Consider the following 16,775-nt stretch of genomic DNA (forward strand, 5'->3'; position numbering starts at 1 on the left):
GCTCCAAATCCTTGTCGGACATTCCGGATTGTCAGATGCAACGAGACGCGTAAGTAAATGTGCCCCACTGGCTTTCTGAAGCATCCGTGGAAATCACTGTACCACCAATGTGAAAACAACGTCAATGTGAAAGAGCCATAAGGGTGCAATCATATCAGTGATTTTGCACTGAATCCTTTTCAGTTTATGGAAACATGCAGATCTGTTTTCTCTTCCTGGCTTCAGAGATTTTTCACAGATGCCTTAATGAACCATTCTTTAAAGTTGCTTTTTTTCACACTTTATTTTTTTTTGCCATTGTTTTTTTTTTCATAGAAATTATGGAGACATTATACAATAATCTTCTGGAGATTTGTATAAGAATTCAATGGATTACAGGGACAAGGCACCAGTTTCCACTAATTACCAGTGTGTGCTCTGCCTTACAATCAATGTGCATTTGTTTCCTTCACGCTAACAAAGAACTGTAGAAACATTTCGGTTTACATCAATTTCTATTCCCAGAAGTAGCGAGGCAACAAGTTGTTACTTGACGCCTGCCAACAATTAATTAACATTGCTGCAATGCTTTAATATAATGACTTGCTAGGGTAGTTGGAAGAGAATCAGTATTTTCCTTTTGTGGATCAGCAGGTTTCTCATGTTTCTGCAGATGCAGCTGTGATGTAGAATTATGCCATAAATCCATCCTTCCAATAATCATATGATTTATTGGTACAAATTCTAATAACAGCCTATATATAAATATAGTTTGGCTTTAGTACACCCTATAGTACATATTATAACATATTGAGGCAGATTTATCAAGCTGTCTGAAAATCACAGTAAACAACGCCAAATAACAGTATACATATGGCTAAAAGGGCTGGTACTGTTGGTAATTTGGTTTCTCATAATATATTCTCAAGTGAAGGCAATTCTTCTATATATTGGATGACTTATAAGGGTAATTTCCAGTACGGCACAAATTTATAAAATCTTTGCCGTTATTTGAATTAAGACCCTTAGGCTCCTTACAGTCACATTACACGTGCAGCATGATCTGCACTCAGCATGTCGGTTCACTTCCGGCTGTAGGTGCTACGGATGGACGTTCCAGCCAGTACAAGCTGCAAATATAATGTGAGTTGGACGCATCACACTCACCTATGTGTAGGGACCTTTACTTTATCTACTGTGTCATCAACATTACTTATTCTTTAAAAAAATTATTAAAAATTAATTAATTAAAATTAATTGTGGAAACAAGCAGTGGTTTGTGAACCCACTGCACTAATCTAACTGGTTACACTTTGGGCCACACACTAAGGGAGTTATCCCTGGACCTCTGCAATATTCACCTTTTTACACCTAAACACCCTACTCCTTTAAGGAGGTGAGAGAGTCCCCGACTGGACGCTAAGGGAGCTGGAGCATGGTCAGAAATGGAGGCAGAAGGTAAGCTTCTAACGGGGAGCATGAACAGGGGCGGAACCCATCGCCAGCTTTACAATTGCAACTTACCTGTGAGGAATGCCATTACAAATATGAAGGTAGTAAAGAAAAATTAAAATGAGAACAAATGAAAACATTAATTGTCCTACAAACAATGGCATTGATCGTATAGTTTGTAATGTGTCAAAGCACTTTAGACATACAGGCACTGTACAAGTTAGGTTCTTTAGGTTTGTTCTTAAGTTGAATTTGTATGTAAGTCAGAACTGGTATATTTTGTAATTGTAACCCCAAACCAAAAGGGTTATTAAGTCATCCAATATATAGAGTTTTTTTCCAGAAATTTCTCTGTTGTTCCTTGGGCACTACAAATGATTTTAGTAAGTCTGTTCTTTTCTTCCCTATTTATGCTCCGTCCTGAACAGAGAAAAAAAACATCTTATGACATATGTTGAAGGACTTGAGATTTCTTAGGAGGTACAATCTGAACGCTGCTTTATTGTAGACTCTATCATTGTTTGTGATCAAAGGGAAACCGATTGAGCAAGTCAGATCGTACAAGTATCTAGATGTGTGTATCGATGACAGGCTAGATTGGAGGACAATCAGTTCTGGGCCTGTTCTGTTCCTCTTCATATCAATTACCATCTCTTTGGTCTTATTGACATTAAGGACCAGTCATTTCTTTTGTTCCAGTCCACGAACTTCCCAATAATTTACCTATATTATTTTTGTCATTGCCGTCGCTGATAAAGCCAGTGATTAGCTAATAATTTTGAAAGTGGACGGAATTTGAGCTGTGTTTAAAATTTGATGTGCAAAGGGTGAAAAGAAATGCCTTATGGCCCCCCTGTTGCTTACAACTGCCTCGGTTCGCATCTTTCCCATCTGCACAAACTGTCAGTAGTGTATTATAATATAGGCGGTTTGCACGGTAGCCCAGGGCCCAAGCCTTCTAGGGGGGCCCATGACCGACCGAACCACCCATCAAATTTTATACCGAGAAGGACCTTCTCCCTTGAAATCCTCGTACATCTTTTCAAGCTTACTATAGTTATATAAAACATGTCTTAAACAACCTGCAAAGGTTGTTGTTATTGCCGACGATCCTCTGGTATCACCTGGTCTTTGCACAATTGAGGTATGCCGTCACACTGTTGCCCCATGCATTGATGTCCTCTGCAGTACAATTGCGCACTACTTTTGATATGGGTGGCATTCTCTTGACCAATGGTTTATACAACGGCTCTCTGATGACTATGTTGTGGTCAGATGTTCCTAATGGTGCGCAAGTCACTATCCTGTAGGTGTCTTTTGTGTTAACAAAAACTGAGTCAAGCACTTTTTCCTCCCTTGTGACTGACTGCACATACTGCTGGAAGTCTGATAGGGTGTTGTGGGATTGTTGCGGTCTTCATGTGTCCAGTTTCTTTGTAGCACTTGATGGTTTTTGCACCTGCACTTGGGGACAGTTTCAAAGTTTCCAAATTTTTTGGACTGACTGACATTCGTTTCTTAAAGTAATGATGGTCACTTATTTTTCTTTACCTAGCTGCTTTTTTCTAGCCATAATACAAATTATAACAGTCTATCAGCTGTGTATCCACTGGATTTCTGCACAACACAACTGATGGTTTCAACCCCATTTATAAGGCAGGAAATCCCACTTAATAAACCTGACAGGGCACTTGTGATGTGAAAACCTTTCCTGGTGACTACCTCTTGAAGCTCATCAAGAGAATGCCAAGAGTGCAAAGCAGTAATCAAAGCGAAAGGTGGCTGCTTTGAAGAACCTAGAATATAAGACATATTTTCAGTTATTTCACACTTTTTTGTTAAGTATATAAGTCCACATGTATTACCGTATTTTTCGGCCTATAAGGCGCACCAAAAATCCTTTAATTTTTCAGAAATCAAAGGTGTGCCTTATAGGCCGGTGCGCCTTATATATGAACTTATACAGAAATGTACTACAGACAAGATGTACTGTACATTTACCAGTGTTTAATAGCTCCATCCCCAGAAATTCACTGCACCTTCCCACACAGTATACAGGGTCCCTAGGGGAAAGAGAAGGAGCCACAGGGAACCTCACAGAAATAACACCCTGGCTGAGGATGGAAAGAGAAGGGGCAGAGGGAGACCGCTTAACCCCTGCTGCATCACCCTGCATTAACCCCGAGCAGCCCATACCTCTGAGATCGGAGCTCTCTGGCACACTGAAGACAAGTTTCCCGGGAAGTGTAGCTGGCTTCAACTGTGCACAGATCTGCCACCTGTTGGTCATTTTTAGGTACTGCATTTGATCCTGCGCCTTATACTCCAGTGCGCCTTATATATGAACCTAGATGTCTTAGCAGGCATTTATTAGAGGTGCGCCTTATAGTCCGGTGCGCCTTATAGGTGGAAAAATACGGTACTTCATAGTTTTGATGCCTTCAGTGTGAATCTACAGAAAACTCTTTGAATGAGAAGGTGTGTGCAAACTTTTGGTCTGTACTATATATTGTTACCCCTCACACACGCTTTTCTTTCCTATAATTTTCCTGTCTCAGTCTGCCCTGCTCATTTGATATCCTGGAATAGTTGTATTGGTGTCATTTACCCTGCTGTGCAGTCATATTTCAGAGAAAGCAATTTAACTTTGTTTATACTCTTTGTCATACTTGCACGGCATCAACAATTCCTCTATTTTGTTTTGTATAGACCCAGGGTTTCTTAAAATCAGAGATGGTACTGCTAGTTTATATATTTTGTTTTTAAGTTTCATTGTGTTAGGATTGTGAGTTTTTTATCCTATGAAGGTAGCTATGATCATGGTGTACTGAATGGTGTACATTGATAGCGTGTAGCTGAGAAGTAGCTAGCAATGAGAATTTTTACTGATTACTACTCATGTTTGCTGTGCTGGTACTGTTATCAATGTTGGTCATTTTTACTGGTAGTGTCCTTGGTATGGAATTGGTGCATATTGCAGTGCTATTAGAGGTGCTGTTACTGTTGGTACAAGTGGTGGTGCTGATTGGTCCTAGCGATAGTGCTGCTGGAAATGCTGGTTTCTTCTGCTTTTACTTGATGCTAGTTCCTGTGGTGCCTTTTTTCAGTATTTTTTGTGGTGCTGCTGGCAGTACTGGTGTTGCTGATGCCGATGGCATATTGGGCTTTAACTCCTTAATCCAGATGGAGGATCCAACTGTGGGTGCTTGAAGAGCATATGCTGCTGGTGGTGCTTGTTTCTCTTCTGTTGTGATGTAGCTGGTAGTGTTGCAGGTGCTGTTTGTGGTGCTGGTGCCGCAGGTGTTGTGCTCTGCCACTTGTGGTGCTAGGTGGCATAGAGGGTGGACAGCTGTGCCACAGTGTCGACCTGCTACTGCTTCTGCAGACCTGCTTCTGGTCTGGTTTGTATGGACCAAGCTCCAATGTGCATGGGGGATGATCCAAGGAGTCTGGTTTACTAGTGCGTTGGCATGCTTCTTGTGGGTAGCCCGTTAACTAAGCTGGAGGGATTGGGTGTCAGGGATCTTGTGCTTCACTCCATTTGCTGTGTGCCAGAGTTCTTGTTTGTAAATTGATTTATATATACTGTATCTGGCTGTTATACACCAAATCACTTCATTCCTCCTTACAAACAGAACCTGGACACCTTCCCTCTCAATCCATATATAAAAAAATTAAAATCCTAGTCAGTTGAAACAACAGCTAGCACATGGACAAAAACAATGATGGGGAATGCATCATGTGCCAGTGTATGGTCCAAGCCCCACTCTGGTGGGGTGGGTGCAATTGCCAGGCACATTGTGTATCGTACACCCTGGCCCTGGCATAGAAAAGCACTTAAGCCTGCTCCTAAACCTAGTATATGCACGGCCCCCACCGGGGCTCAAATCATCGTTGTACCCAATGTTGAATTGTTTACATTAGTTACAGGGTTTTTTTAATACGGTCTATTTGTATGACTTTTTTCTAGCTATATTAAACAAATGATTTATGTTCTTACTTTTGTGCAAAATTAACCAAAGTACTTTTCCCACTGAAATTTATATTGCTACTGTAAATCTTAATTTATCCGATTCAGTAATGCACATATGTATTTGACAAGACATGTGTAGTGGCTTCCGCGCCATGATAGTCTTGCTCTCATACCAAGGCTCTCTGAGGCAGAAGAGGAGGTTTCTTCCTGATTATAAGGCTGGGGATAACTGCAGTAGAAAGACTTCTTAGTGCACAAAATGATTTACAATATATTAATAGTACATTGTACCAATAGTTATTCCAACTTTCCTTCAATATTTATTAATAGCTAAAGATTTGCCTATTGCTTTTGCTATTATTAAACAAGCCCAGGTGTTTCCAGATCTTCCAAGACATGTAATTTTTTTTTATTTCAATTTTAGTGTTATGTCAACACTATTGTATGATTTTTTTTTTTGCCACATTTTTATACCCTATAGGTAAATTTTTTAACCGTTATTTAACTTTATCTGCATTTGTTTACATGAGCTGCTTCCTTTTTTGGACTTGCTGTACTCTACTAGTATCAATCATCAGGGCAGGGGTAGCAGCCTTGGCAGCTGCTATACGGCCCGCAGTGTCAGAAGCCCCTGTCATCTAGGCTACTGGGTGTTTATATATTGTATGTGCTTGTGTGGTGTATGTATACTGTATGTGTATATATATATATATATATATATATATATATATATATATATATATGTATATATATAGTGTATGTCTTTATATGGTATTGTACTCACCGGCCACTTTATTAGGTACACCATGCTAGTAACGGGTTGGACCCCCTTTTGCCTTCAGAACTGCCTCAATTCTTTGTGGCATAGATTCAACAAGGTGCTGGAAGCATTCCTCAGAGATTTTGGTCCATATTGACATGATGGCATCACACAGTTGCCGCAGATTTGTCGGCTGCACATCCATGATGCGAATCTCCCGTTCCACCACATCCCAAAGATGCTCTATTGGATTGAGATCTGGTGACTGTGGAGGCCATTTGAGTACAGTGAACTCCTTGTCATGTTCAAGAAACCAGTCTGAGATGATTCCAGCTTTATGACATGGCGCATTATCCTGCTGAAAGTAGCCATCAGATGTTGGGTACATTGTGGTCATAAAGGGATGGACATGGTCAGCAACAATACTCAGGTAGGCTGCGGCGTTGCAACGATGCTCAATTGGTACCAAGGGGCCCAAAGAGTGTCAAGAAAATATTCCCCACACCATGACACCACCACCACCAGCCTGAACCGTTGATACAAGGCAGGATGGATCCATGCTTCATGTTGTTGACGCCAAATTCTGACCCTACCATCCGAATGTCGCAGCAGAAATCGAGACTCATCAGACCAGGCAACGTTTTTCCAATCTTCTACTGTCCAATTTCGATGAGCTTGTACAAATTATAGCCTCAGTTTTCTGTTCTTAGCTGAAAGGAGTGGCACCCGGTGTGGTCTTCTGCTTCTGTAGCCCATCTGCCTCAAAGTTCGATGTACTGTGCGTTCAGAGATGCTCTTCTGCCTACCTTGATTGTAACGGGTGGTGATTTGAGTCACTGTTGCCTTTCTATCAGCTCGAACCAGTCTGCCCATTCTCCTCTGACCTCTGGCATCAACAACGCATTTCCGCCCACAGAACTGCCGCTCACTGGATGTTTTTTCTTTTTCAGACCATTCTCTGTAAACCCTAGAGATGGTTTTGCGTGAAAATCCCAGTAGATCAGCAGTTTCTGAAATACTCAGACCAGCCCTTCTGGCACCAACAACCATGCCACGTTCAAAGGCACTCAAAATCACCTTTCTTCCCCATACTGATGCTCGGTTTGAACTGCAGGAGATTGTCTTGACCATGTCTACATGCCTAAATGCACTGAGTTGCCGCCATGTGATTGGCTGATTAGAAATTAAGTGTTAACGAGCAGTTGGACAGGTGTACCTAATAAAGTGGCCGGTGAGTGTATGTATGCTCTATATGTGAATATGTAATGTGTATATGTTACATGGGTGTATATAGTACCATTTGTATGTGTGTGTATATATATATATATATATATATTGTATGTATCTACTGTATGTATGTGTCTGCCATATGTTTGTATATGGTAAGTGTCTGCTATATGTGTATGTATATATGTATATAAATATATGTATATATAAGTGTATAAATTTGTGTCATTGTAGCTCACATATTTTTTAATGCAGAAGTGTGCTATGTTTGCTTTGTGCTATTCCCAAAGCCAGTGTGATAGTACCACCCACTAGCTCTAATTAGCTCTCCCACTCTACCTCCCACCACCTGGTCTATAGATCTCAGCTTCCATTCCTTAGCGGGGCATGTCTCTGTCCATCAGAGCTATAACTATGGCTATGGACATGAAATCACAAGAAGTGGCAGGAAAAAAATCAGGACCAGGAAAAATCATGACCAGTGAGACAAACAGGAATCTTCATAGCAGATAAACTACTAAGTTAAAATGTTTTTTTTTTTTCATGTAAAGCACATACAACAACTTCCCTGTAAGGACCAGCTCATTTTCTGCTTTTGTGTTTGTTTTTTCACATCCCACATTCCAAAAGCTACTTGGCTGTAACACTTAAAGGACATCTACCACCAGGATGAAGGATTGTAAACCAAGAACACTGACACACAGGACATACATGATCTTCTTATTTCCAGGTTTTTTTTTTTTTTTTTTAAACTGCTTTTAAAATAATGCAAACGAGCCTTCAGTCTCCATAGGTGTCAATGTTAATGGAGCCTGGAGGCTGAAGGCTCATTTGCATAATGTGTAAAGCCTTTTTTTTCTTAAAAACCAGTGCATAAGAAGACAAAAGATGAAAATATCCTGTCAGAGGGGGCACATACCAGTATGTCAGTATGCTTGGTTTACAATCCTTCATCCTGGTTGTAGAGGTGTATTTTGTTCCTGACAGTCAGAAGCCTTTCAGAGGCCCTCATGGCCACTGAAACAGGCCATTTAGCAGGCATCACAAAGCAGTACAATAGTAAAATGCTGCAATACTACTATATGAGCAATTTGGGGATTTATGTTCCCTAGGGAACGAAAAATTATAAAAATAATGATCTGACATGCTAACATGCATGTCTGAATTAAATAATCCCAGCAGTTTTTTTCTTAGATCTCTGTGTTGTGCCATTCTGTTTTTTTACAGGTTTAAAAATAAATTGATACCTGGGTGCTACCAGTTGAGGCTGTGTCTATACACTGTACTTCAAAGCTCCCAATGCTAGAATATGTAGTGAGACACACCCCTTTGACAAGGGGAATTGTAACACCTACTCTTGTCAATTTATTCACAGAGTTCACAGCTATTCTCTGAACAGTTCTATGCATTTTGGTTACACGCATCTCGTATTATTTCACATAATGTTTCTATTTACTGTACAAAGAATACAATAATAAGTAATACTTAAATTGCACTTTTTACATTTATTAACCAATCACATTGTGTCTTTTAATTTTTCAAGAGCAGTTTAGAAAATGAAATCTGCTCCTTGATTTGTTGAAATGGATGGAAGTCCAGGCTTTCCGTTAGTCAGTTTTCATGAGTGTAATTTTGTTCATTCATAGTACATGACATTCCATATAGTATTTATTATTTATTAGTTTTAACTTAGTTTTTAAGTTTGAAAAGTTGTTCTCTTCCTTGCTTCCTGAATGTTGTTCTCTGTCTAGAAATGGTGACAGGTTTTTAAAGCAAAAGACAACAAAAATGGACATGAAAAGTAAATTTTATTAAACATGTTTACATAACATGAGTTGGAAGTTTATTTAAAAGCACAGGGGGGTGTTAAGACAAGTGGTCAAATAGAAAGATACTACCCAATTATAATTAGTTCAGTTGTTTTGGCCACTAAGACAGTACATAATCTAGTAGTGCACCAGTGCTTCAGTTCTTCCTGCTCAGCAGGTCAAGCAGTAACCTACCTATGCCCTCCACAAATATGGGCATAATGGTTTCAGCCTGTATATTAACAATAAATAATTCACTTGGTGCAGGCAGTATGTCTATAAATCAAAACCTAGTGTGCACACAATTTCTACATGTGTTACAGCCCCACAGTAGGAATTTACACCAAAATATTTATTATAAGGAATTTGGTCCGTACTACATTACGTTTCCATAGGGTATAAAATAATGTCCATCTATAGGCATTTAGCACCAGACTAACACATCTAGTCTGGTAAAAACCTGCAAAATGTCTATCAGAAAAATGGATGGCTTAGTTTTCTTGGATATGTCATTATCATTACGATCAAACTGTACAAGTACATGCAACATACAAGCCAGCCTATGTGGAACTAACACACATTATTAATTAACCTTTTTTTGTCTATCTTTTTTATTTTATTTTTTTACAAAACATGCATGCAGCGTTGAATTACTCCATGACATGCTGCTCTACTCGTGTGATCACAAAATTGAATGGCCCAAAGAAGGAGGGAAACATTATCAATGCACCTGCACAGTCTGCAGCTTTTAGCACATGTACAGAGATCACGAGGAACTTCAAGGCCAAAAAGGAACAAAGAAAGTGAAATGCAAATTGAAATTTAAGTAGTCTCTTATTTTTTTTCTCTCCAAAAAAAGTAAAATATTTTGCGTTAAAAAATCAAGCTTTGTGCTTGCATCAATCTCAAACAAATGTAAACGAAAATCTGATAAAAATATTAGTAAGTGCAGAATATCTCAACTGGAATTTCCAGTGATTTTTAAACATCTCATACCATGCTCTACCCAGGACAGACACACGTGTCTAAAGTGACACATATCATAGAGACCTGGGTACAGCTCAAAGTGTCATATGCTCATCCCCTCCATTGGTCAGCATTACGGGATGTAAACTATACATTTTATACACAGAAACAAGTACAGCAATTGGCTAATGGTGAAAGAAAAACAGCTCCGACGGATACGTTATCTGGAAATGCCAAAAGAAGGAAATCTCTTGCAGCAGCCTCAGCGTTGGTTGCAAACAAGACTTCTTCAAATCTCTCCCATGCACAAAATCAAATCAAAAAGGAAAACATTAAAGCCACAATTTGCACTGCAATCAAAAATTTACAAATGAAAAGTGAAAAAAATAGGTGTACTATTTAAAACTTTTTTTTCCTTTTTTTTTTTTTTCATAAAGAAAAATTTTACGCAATCATTCTACAGTTTCCCATACTGCAACAAGAAGTAGAACAAACATGTTGGCATTTTTGATATCGGATGAGAAAATGTTGGCAACTCAAAAGACATATGCCGTATGGGTGAAATAATGGCGGCTATTGCATCCATGACGATTCTGTAGTTTTAGTCACATTATGTAAGAACATAGATGCATTTCATTGCACCTGGACCATTTCTAAAGGGGTCCGCTTCATGCGACTGCTGCACTGCAGCATCTGCATTCATCCCTAGCCCTGATGCCAGAGTATGGGGTTAGTGCTGACAATTGCTGTGCTCCAATAGAATTGCAGCATGCAGTATAATACATAAATACATCTGTGGTTCCCAGTGGTGGAAAAGCAATGTCAGTAATAACAGGAAAGCACTACATAGCAGTGCTCCTCAAAGCCTCTGCCACTATTACAGGCAGCGGAGAATGTTAGACGGAACCACAGCCATCATCACTTCTGCAATGCTCCAACTCCTACAGATCAACAACAAAGGACAAAAAAGCGGTATGTGAGAATTATCACAAATGCTTTTATGAAACTGGCAGAATAACACATTATAAAAAAAATAATGGAATTACAAGTATAAAATATGCTGAAATACCAATATGATAACACTGCTTATGGACTGTAAAAATGTATCACAAACATTTCTAACAGAGTGAAAGCTTCCAGTTTGTAATTCAATGTCACCCTTACTATCCCATTGAGCATGTGTGACTTCTATAGTGCTGAACTGTATATTCATTTACAGTACTCGTATTCTTGCTTTACTCTGCCAATAGGACTCATTATCAGATTTTTTTGGATCATTACTACAGGCAAAAAAAGAAATGATTGTCTGTCTCCAGCAATGCTTTTGATCATACATACACCGTTCAGAATCTTTTATTGGGCATTAACATTGTGATTACATCAGGCCACCTTCCTGGTCGCTATGACCTAATGGAAGGAGGACCTGTTGAACTTTCAAGAGATGATTGGGAAGCCCTGCGAGTAAGGGGTGTCATTGTTGGATCCACCAGTGATGAGGGAGGAAACAACTTATACCATCCGATCACCACGCTGGACAGATCAAGTTCTTCCAGGAGAATCTGTGCAACACCCATGAAACTTTTGTGATCCATCCGACCATAGTCTCCCCAGACAATAACCTTTAAAATGACAGAAAGGAGAATGTTACATACAGTATAACAGAGCGTAACATAGTAGGGAGCATCTACTAAGCAGTCTGCGCCAGCATTGCGTAGATTGTACATAAATAGATAGATTGCACATAAAGTGTTTCCATCAGCTGCACTATGCATATCGCCACACAATACTGTGCACATAAAGAGTCATTTTGGTGTGTATTCAGACCGTGCACCACATACACCACCACGTAGCGCAGTTTGCCTCAGTAATAATAAATGTGGCTCACTCTGTATACATTCCAGTTACAAATACATTTCCAATTCTAGTGGCATGCTTGAGCAGTGGGCAGGTATACAGTATTCATCATAAATAATAAAACTTTTAAAACATAAATATCAACTCTAAAAACATCTCTTGAATAAATTGAAAGAAAAGCAAATGATGAGTTGCACATTACACCCCTAGTCATTATGTTAAATGAACAGGGTTGGCCACTTATAGTATAGAATACTACACTTACCGCTCACCCCTACTACTACTTATATGGGAGTGGTTATGATGGTGGTGGTGCGCATACAATAATGTCTGCACGGCCCCCTCCACCCTCCGGAAGCCAGCAGAACATGGGACATCATGTGACATGCGGCAAACTGGAAATTTTATCAGGGTAAGTAGAATATGGGTGACCATATTAGATTTCTATACCTACCCTGTTAAAGTGTTCTATAATTGGCCAATCCCTTTAGTAAAAATATTTTAACTATTTTATACTAATGATATCCTATATACATAAATGTTTTTGTGTTTTATTTATTTCATGTATTTTATTTGTAAGCACAATGAAAACAGATTTACCACTAACAACACACAACATTACCCACTGCAAAAGTAACCAAACCAAATGTGTATTTTATCACGTGCTGTCTCAAGTTATATATAAAGTGAATATTCTATTGGCATAATTATTTATAATGAATGTCTCTGTAACCACCACGATTTTGTGGACTGCTTTCTGTCTACTGGGTTTAGGGGGGGAGTGATTGCACATTTTAATGAATAGGTTAAAACGAGACAGTCATGGCAACCGATTGCTGCTCCCCGAAGACTTACCGGCTATGGAGAGGGCACAGTCGTGAGCCCTCTCCATCCACCCGCAGCCGACGCCTGCTATTACCTCACGGGTCGTTAAAGGGTTAAAAGAGTGTTCTTCAAGCACAATACTTTCTTTTAATACAGGTAGATTTGGTGCGTAGTATATTTTATTTTCCAGTGAGAGTCATCGCCCCAGGCGATGTACCCACCGTGGATGCATACAGTGGGATAAGTCTATGCCATACACTGTAAGGAGCCATCGGAATCGCCCCCCACATGTCCATACAACAAATGGCACAGACATATGAGGATCTCAAAAGGTGAAAGCTGAAAGGTATGTGAGGAGCTGTTTAAGATCTCTAGCTCAGTTCTTTTCACATCAACAGTCATTGCAAAATGCAATGTTTATGATGTAATCCTAAATTAATAGTTCCAAATAATTCTGATCCTGTACATTTTTACAACAGAACTTTATAAAGGTAGGAACTTCTATCCACACAGTCATAAAGTTTACCCTTTACCACTAGAGCCATTTTTCAGTTTTGTGTTTGCTTTTTACTTCTTTCTGTACACAGCAATAACTTCTTTTTTATTTTTTTGTTCACAAAGTTGTATGGTGGCTCATTTTTTTTAAAAAAAACACAGTGTTCTTTTTAATGGCAACATTTTGTATGCCACATAATGTACTGGGAGACCAGAAAAATGAAGAACAGGGTAGAAAGGAAAAATAAAAGCAGTTATGTGATGACTTTTTTAACAGCTACCACTTGGGTTAGCACAACCATGGCAATAGCACTTTAAATATATTTTTTAATGTTTAATACCTTTTAAATAAAATCCTTTTTTTCAAAACAAAATAATCAATTTATCTCCATATTCTGAAAACTATCATTTATTTTAATATTTTCAGGTACTAAGCTGTGAAAGGGGTTAATTATTATTTTTCTTGTTTAATCGGTATCAATTCTGGGAATGTATGAAGCTTTGAAACCATATGGGTTAAATATTGTATCATTTTAATAGTGAGCCCATTTAGCACTGTGGAATACCTAAGGAAGGGGGTGATATAATAATAATTCTTTATTTTTATAGTGCACACAGATTACGCAGCGCTGCACAGAGCTTGCCAAATCAGTCATAGATGTGTATGTCTTGTTTATTTCACACTTTATTTATTTTAGTCTCCTAGGGTCTTTAAAATCTAGTAGGTTTGGGTGTAAAGTACTCATCCAATATACTTCAATACTCCGTTAATACTAATATTTTACTTCCGGCTATCATAGCAACTAATTTGTGCACGTTTCGATGTTTTGGGGGAAGGGGATTGCTGCTAAGACTGGCTAAATATCTAACAGATGCAGGTGTATAATGCTGTATAAAACATCTGGCACCGCTAGGTATGGAGAAAAAAAACACCTCACCATAGTACTGGTGGCTCTAGGAAGCCAGAAGTGTTTCATTTAAAACATTTCTCCCAACATAGCAACTCAACACTTATACATAGATCAGGTGATAAATGTCCGATCACTGGGGTCGCATCGATTATACAGTAGTTGTTGTGCCAGCAGAGGGACCTCCAGTAAAAAGATACTTATCATCACTTATCCTTATCTAACATCTTTCCAACAATGGATTTTCCTTTAAAATCTCCATTTGCAACACTAAGACTTTTTTTTCAGGTTGCATCAGTTCTGTGGAATAAATGACCTCCTTTAACTTAGTGAGTATGTGTTACTTAATCTGTTTCAGAAATGAAATTATGTTTTTACTATTATTTTTTTCTGATGTTTTACTGTACATTAGACACTGGATGCCCCAGCAAGTCATCTTCTCGCTTTGGGTGCTCTGGCTCCTCTTCGGGTCCCTGCATGTGGCGGCACATACTTGCCAGCGTCATTGTTTATGTGCCGCCAGTATTGTGTTGGGACCCAATGAAGAGCCAGAGGAACCCGAAGAGAAGACGCACCCTGAAGACAGAGCAAAAAGAGGACCTGTAGGGGGCTTCGGAAAGGTTAGTACAGTGTTAATTTTATTTATAGACTCAAGTGTAAGCTGATTTTTGTGCTGAAAAACTCGGCTCATACTCAAGTATATATGGTAAGTACCTATTCTGTGAGTAATATCTCTAGAAAGTTGTGGAGTACATGTCACATTGCCTTGATAAAGACTGTGATAAGGTATGGTGTTTATATATACAGTACTTGTTAAAAGTGTGAAGACTGAAAATACACTTTAAACCAGTCCTCACACTGTACCAGGATACAAGACACTAGAGCAGTGATGGCGAACCTTTTAGAGACTGAGTGCCCAAACTACAACCAAGACCCCCATTTGTCGCAAAGTGCCAACACAAAAATTTCATTAGTGATTTATACTCCCTCCTCTGTCACAACTTTCATTTATACCACCACCCTAAGGACACCAATAAAGCAGAACATAGAAGAAATTTGGATGATCATTGTAGCTTCCCTTGGGGTCCCATAAACAGTGCCATAGGTTAGCCACCACTGCAATAGAGGATAATACAGTAGTTCCCTGGCAATGAATGGTGTAACATTAATAGGTTTACCTGGAGGACCTTTCCATTAGGGCTTTCTTCAAAGACCAACGTCTGTTGATAGAGAGGATCCAGAGTTTTCCGTGCAATTCTTGTCTTCTTCTTGGCTATACAAGCTCCATTTTCTAAAACGTACACTTTTACATATGGAGCTGAAAATAGAAAATCACATTTAGGGGAAATTATTACTTCGTATCCTTTATTAATAAAAACCGTGTTTGCAATTACTTCTTACGTGGTTCTGAATTTCAACAATTGAGATATAGAGGATATGCACAGGAAACAGACCTTATGAAAGCATATTAGAAGATAGGTAATTCAAAAATAAAAAAGTTATTGTCCTTACCTGGTGTGGATTTGGAGCCTGGCTTTTGTATGAGGCCTCGAGCTCTTATTACTTCAACCTCTAGCTGCCCTTTCTTATCCACCATTCCTATCTGTATGTCACCTGGAAGACATGTTACAGGTTATAACTCAGCAACATGTGTAATACATATCACACAAGGCTGTTCTGAGTAAATTAGCATCAAATTACATGTAACCTGAAACTAGCGTGCGATACAATACTGTCGGACTGTGCTTGTTAAATCTGGCATGCGGTCCAACTGAGTACCGGAACGCCCCTTTCAGTGCATAATTTTGTGTTGCATGAAGCATAGTGCAGCCGTGCCACAAAATGGTGACATGCGACACAACTGTGTCTCAGACACTTCTTAAACACCTGTGGAAGCAGTTTGCACTAGAAAGAATGTGCAAAGTCCCACGGATAACTGGCACATGGAGCTCAGTAAATGTGCCCCAATGCGGCAGATTTATCAAAAGAGTCTAAAACTAAAACAGTGTAAAGGTAGTCTAGACAACCTTATACAGCCCCATATTTATCACAGTGTCTGATCCAGGGTAATAAATCTAGTGGAGTATAGGGCAGATTTATAAAAAAGTGTCTAGAATTAAGATTAATGTGGTGCAAGGTGTTTTTGGGACACAAATTAGGGGGTGTGCTGTCGGACGGTCCGACTAATTCGAAACAAACACCGTAGTGAACTTTCAAATTGTGTCGCACACCCACAAAAAAGATGATGAACTCTGCCAGAGTGTGGGGAAGCGACACATTCATGATTTCTGGCGCACGATCTTAGTGAATCACCGCACGTAGCATTATAGACTGACAATTCACTTTTAGTGAACTCGAGTGACCTCTTAAGTTACTGTGCCCCAATGAATCTGATTCACAACAAAAGGTCAGGTAACAAATAGTTATAATAAGGAGCCAATTTTATACTGCTTTTGTTAGATCAGCGGGTATCTGCTGCTCTATGATCCCTTTAAAGAGGACCGGTCACCTAAAATTTCAGCACTAGG

General features: G+C 39.2%; 1 protein-coding gene across 29 annotated transcripts in view; it reads right to left on the reverse strand.

Moving 5' to 3' along the window:
- Window positions 1-9,180: 9,180 nt before the first annotated feature.
- The window catches only part of RIMS1 (regulating synaptic membrane exocytosis 1), a 258,952-nt gene continuing 251,357 nt past the window's right edge, over window positions 9,181-16,775 (reverse strand). For all 29 annotated transcript variants that reach the window (XM_072142150.1, XM_072142154.1, XM_072142153.1 and 26 more), the window contains 3 exons: window positions 15,760-15,861; window positions 15,426-15,565; window positions 9,181-11,784 (listed from right to left, as the gene is read on the reverse strand). In XM_072142150.1, the coding sequence (XP_071998251.1) occupies window positions 11,566-11,784; window positions 15,426-15,565; window positions 15,760-15,861 (461 nt within the window). In that variant the 3' untranslated portion in view covers window positions 9,181-11,565. The remainder of the gene's footprint in view (window positions 11,785-15,425; window positions 15,566-15,759; window positions 15,862-16,775) is intronic.

Source organism: Engystomops pustulosus, chromosome 3, assembly GCF_040894005.1.
Source record: "Engystomops pustulosus chromosome 3, aEngPut4.maternal, whole genome shotgun sequence".
Lineage (NCBI taxonomy): Eukaryota > Metazoa > Chordata > Amphibia > Anura > Leptodactylidae > Engystomops > Engystomops pustulosus.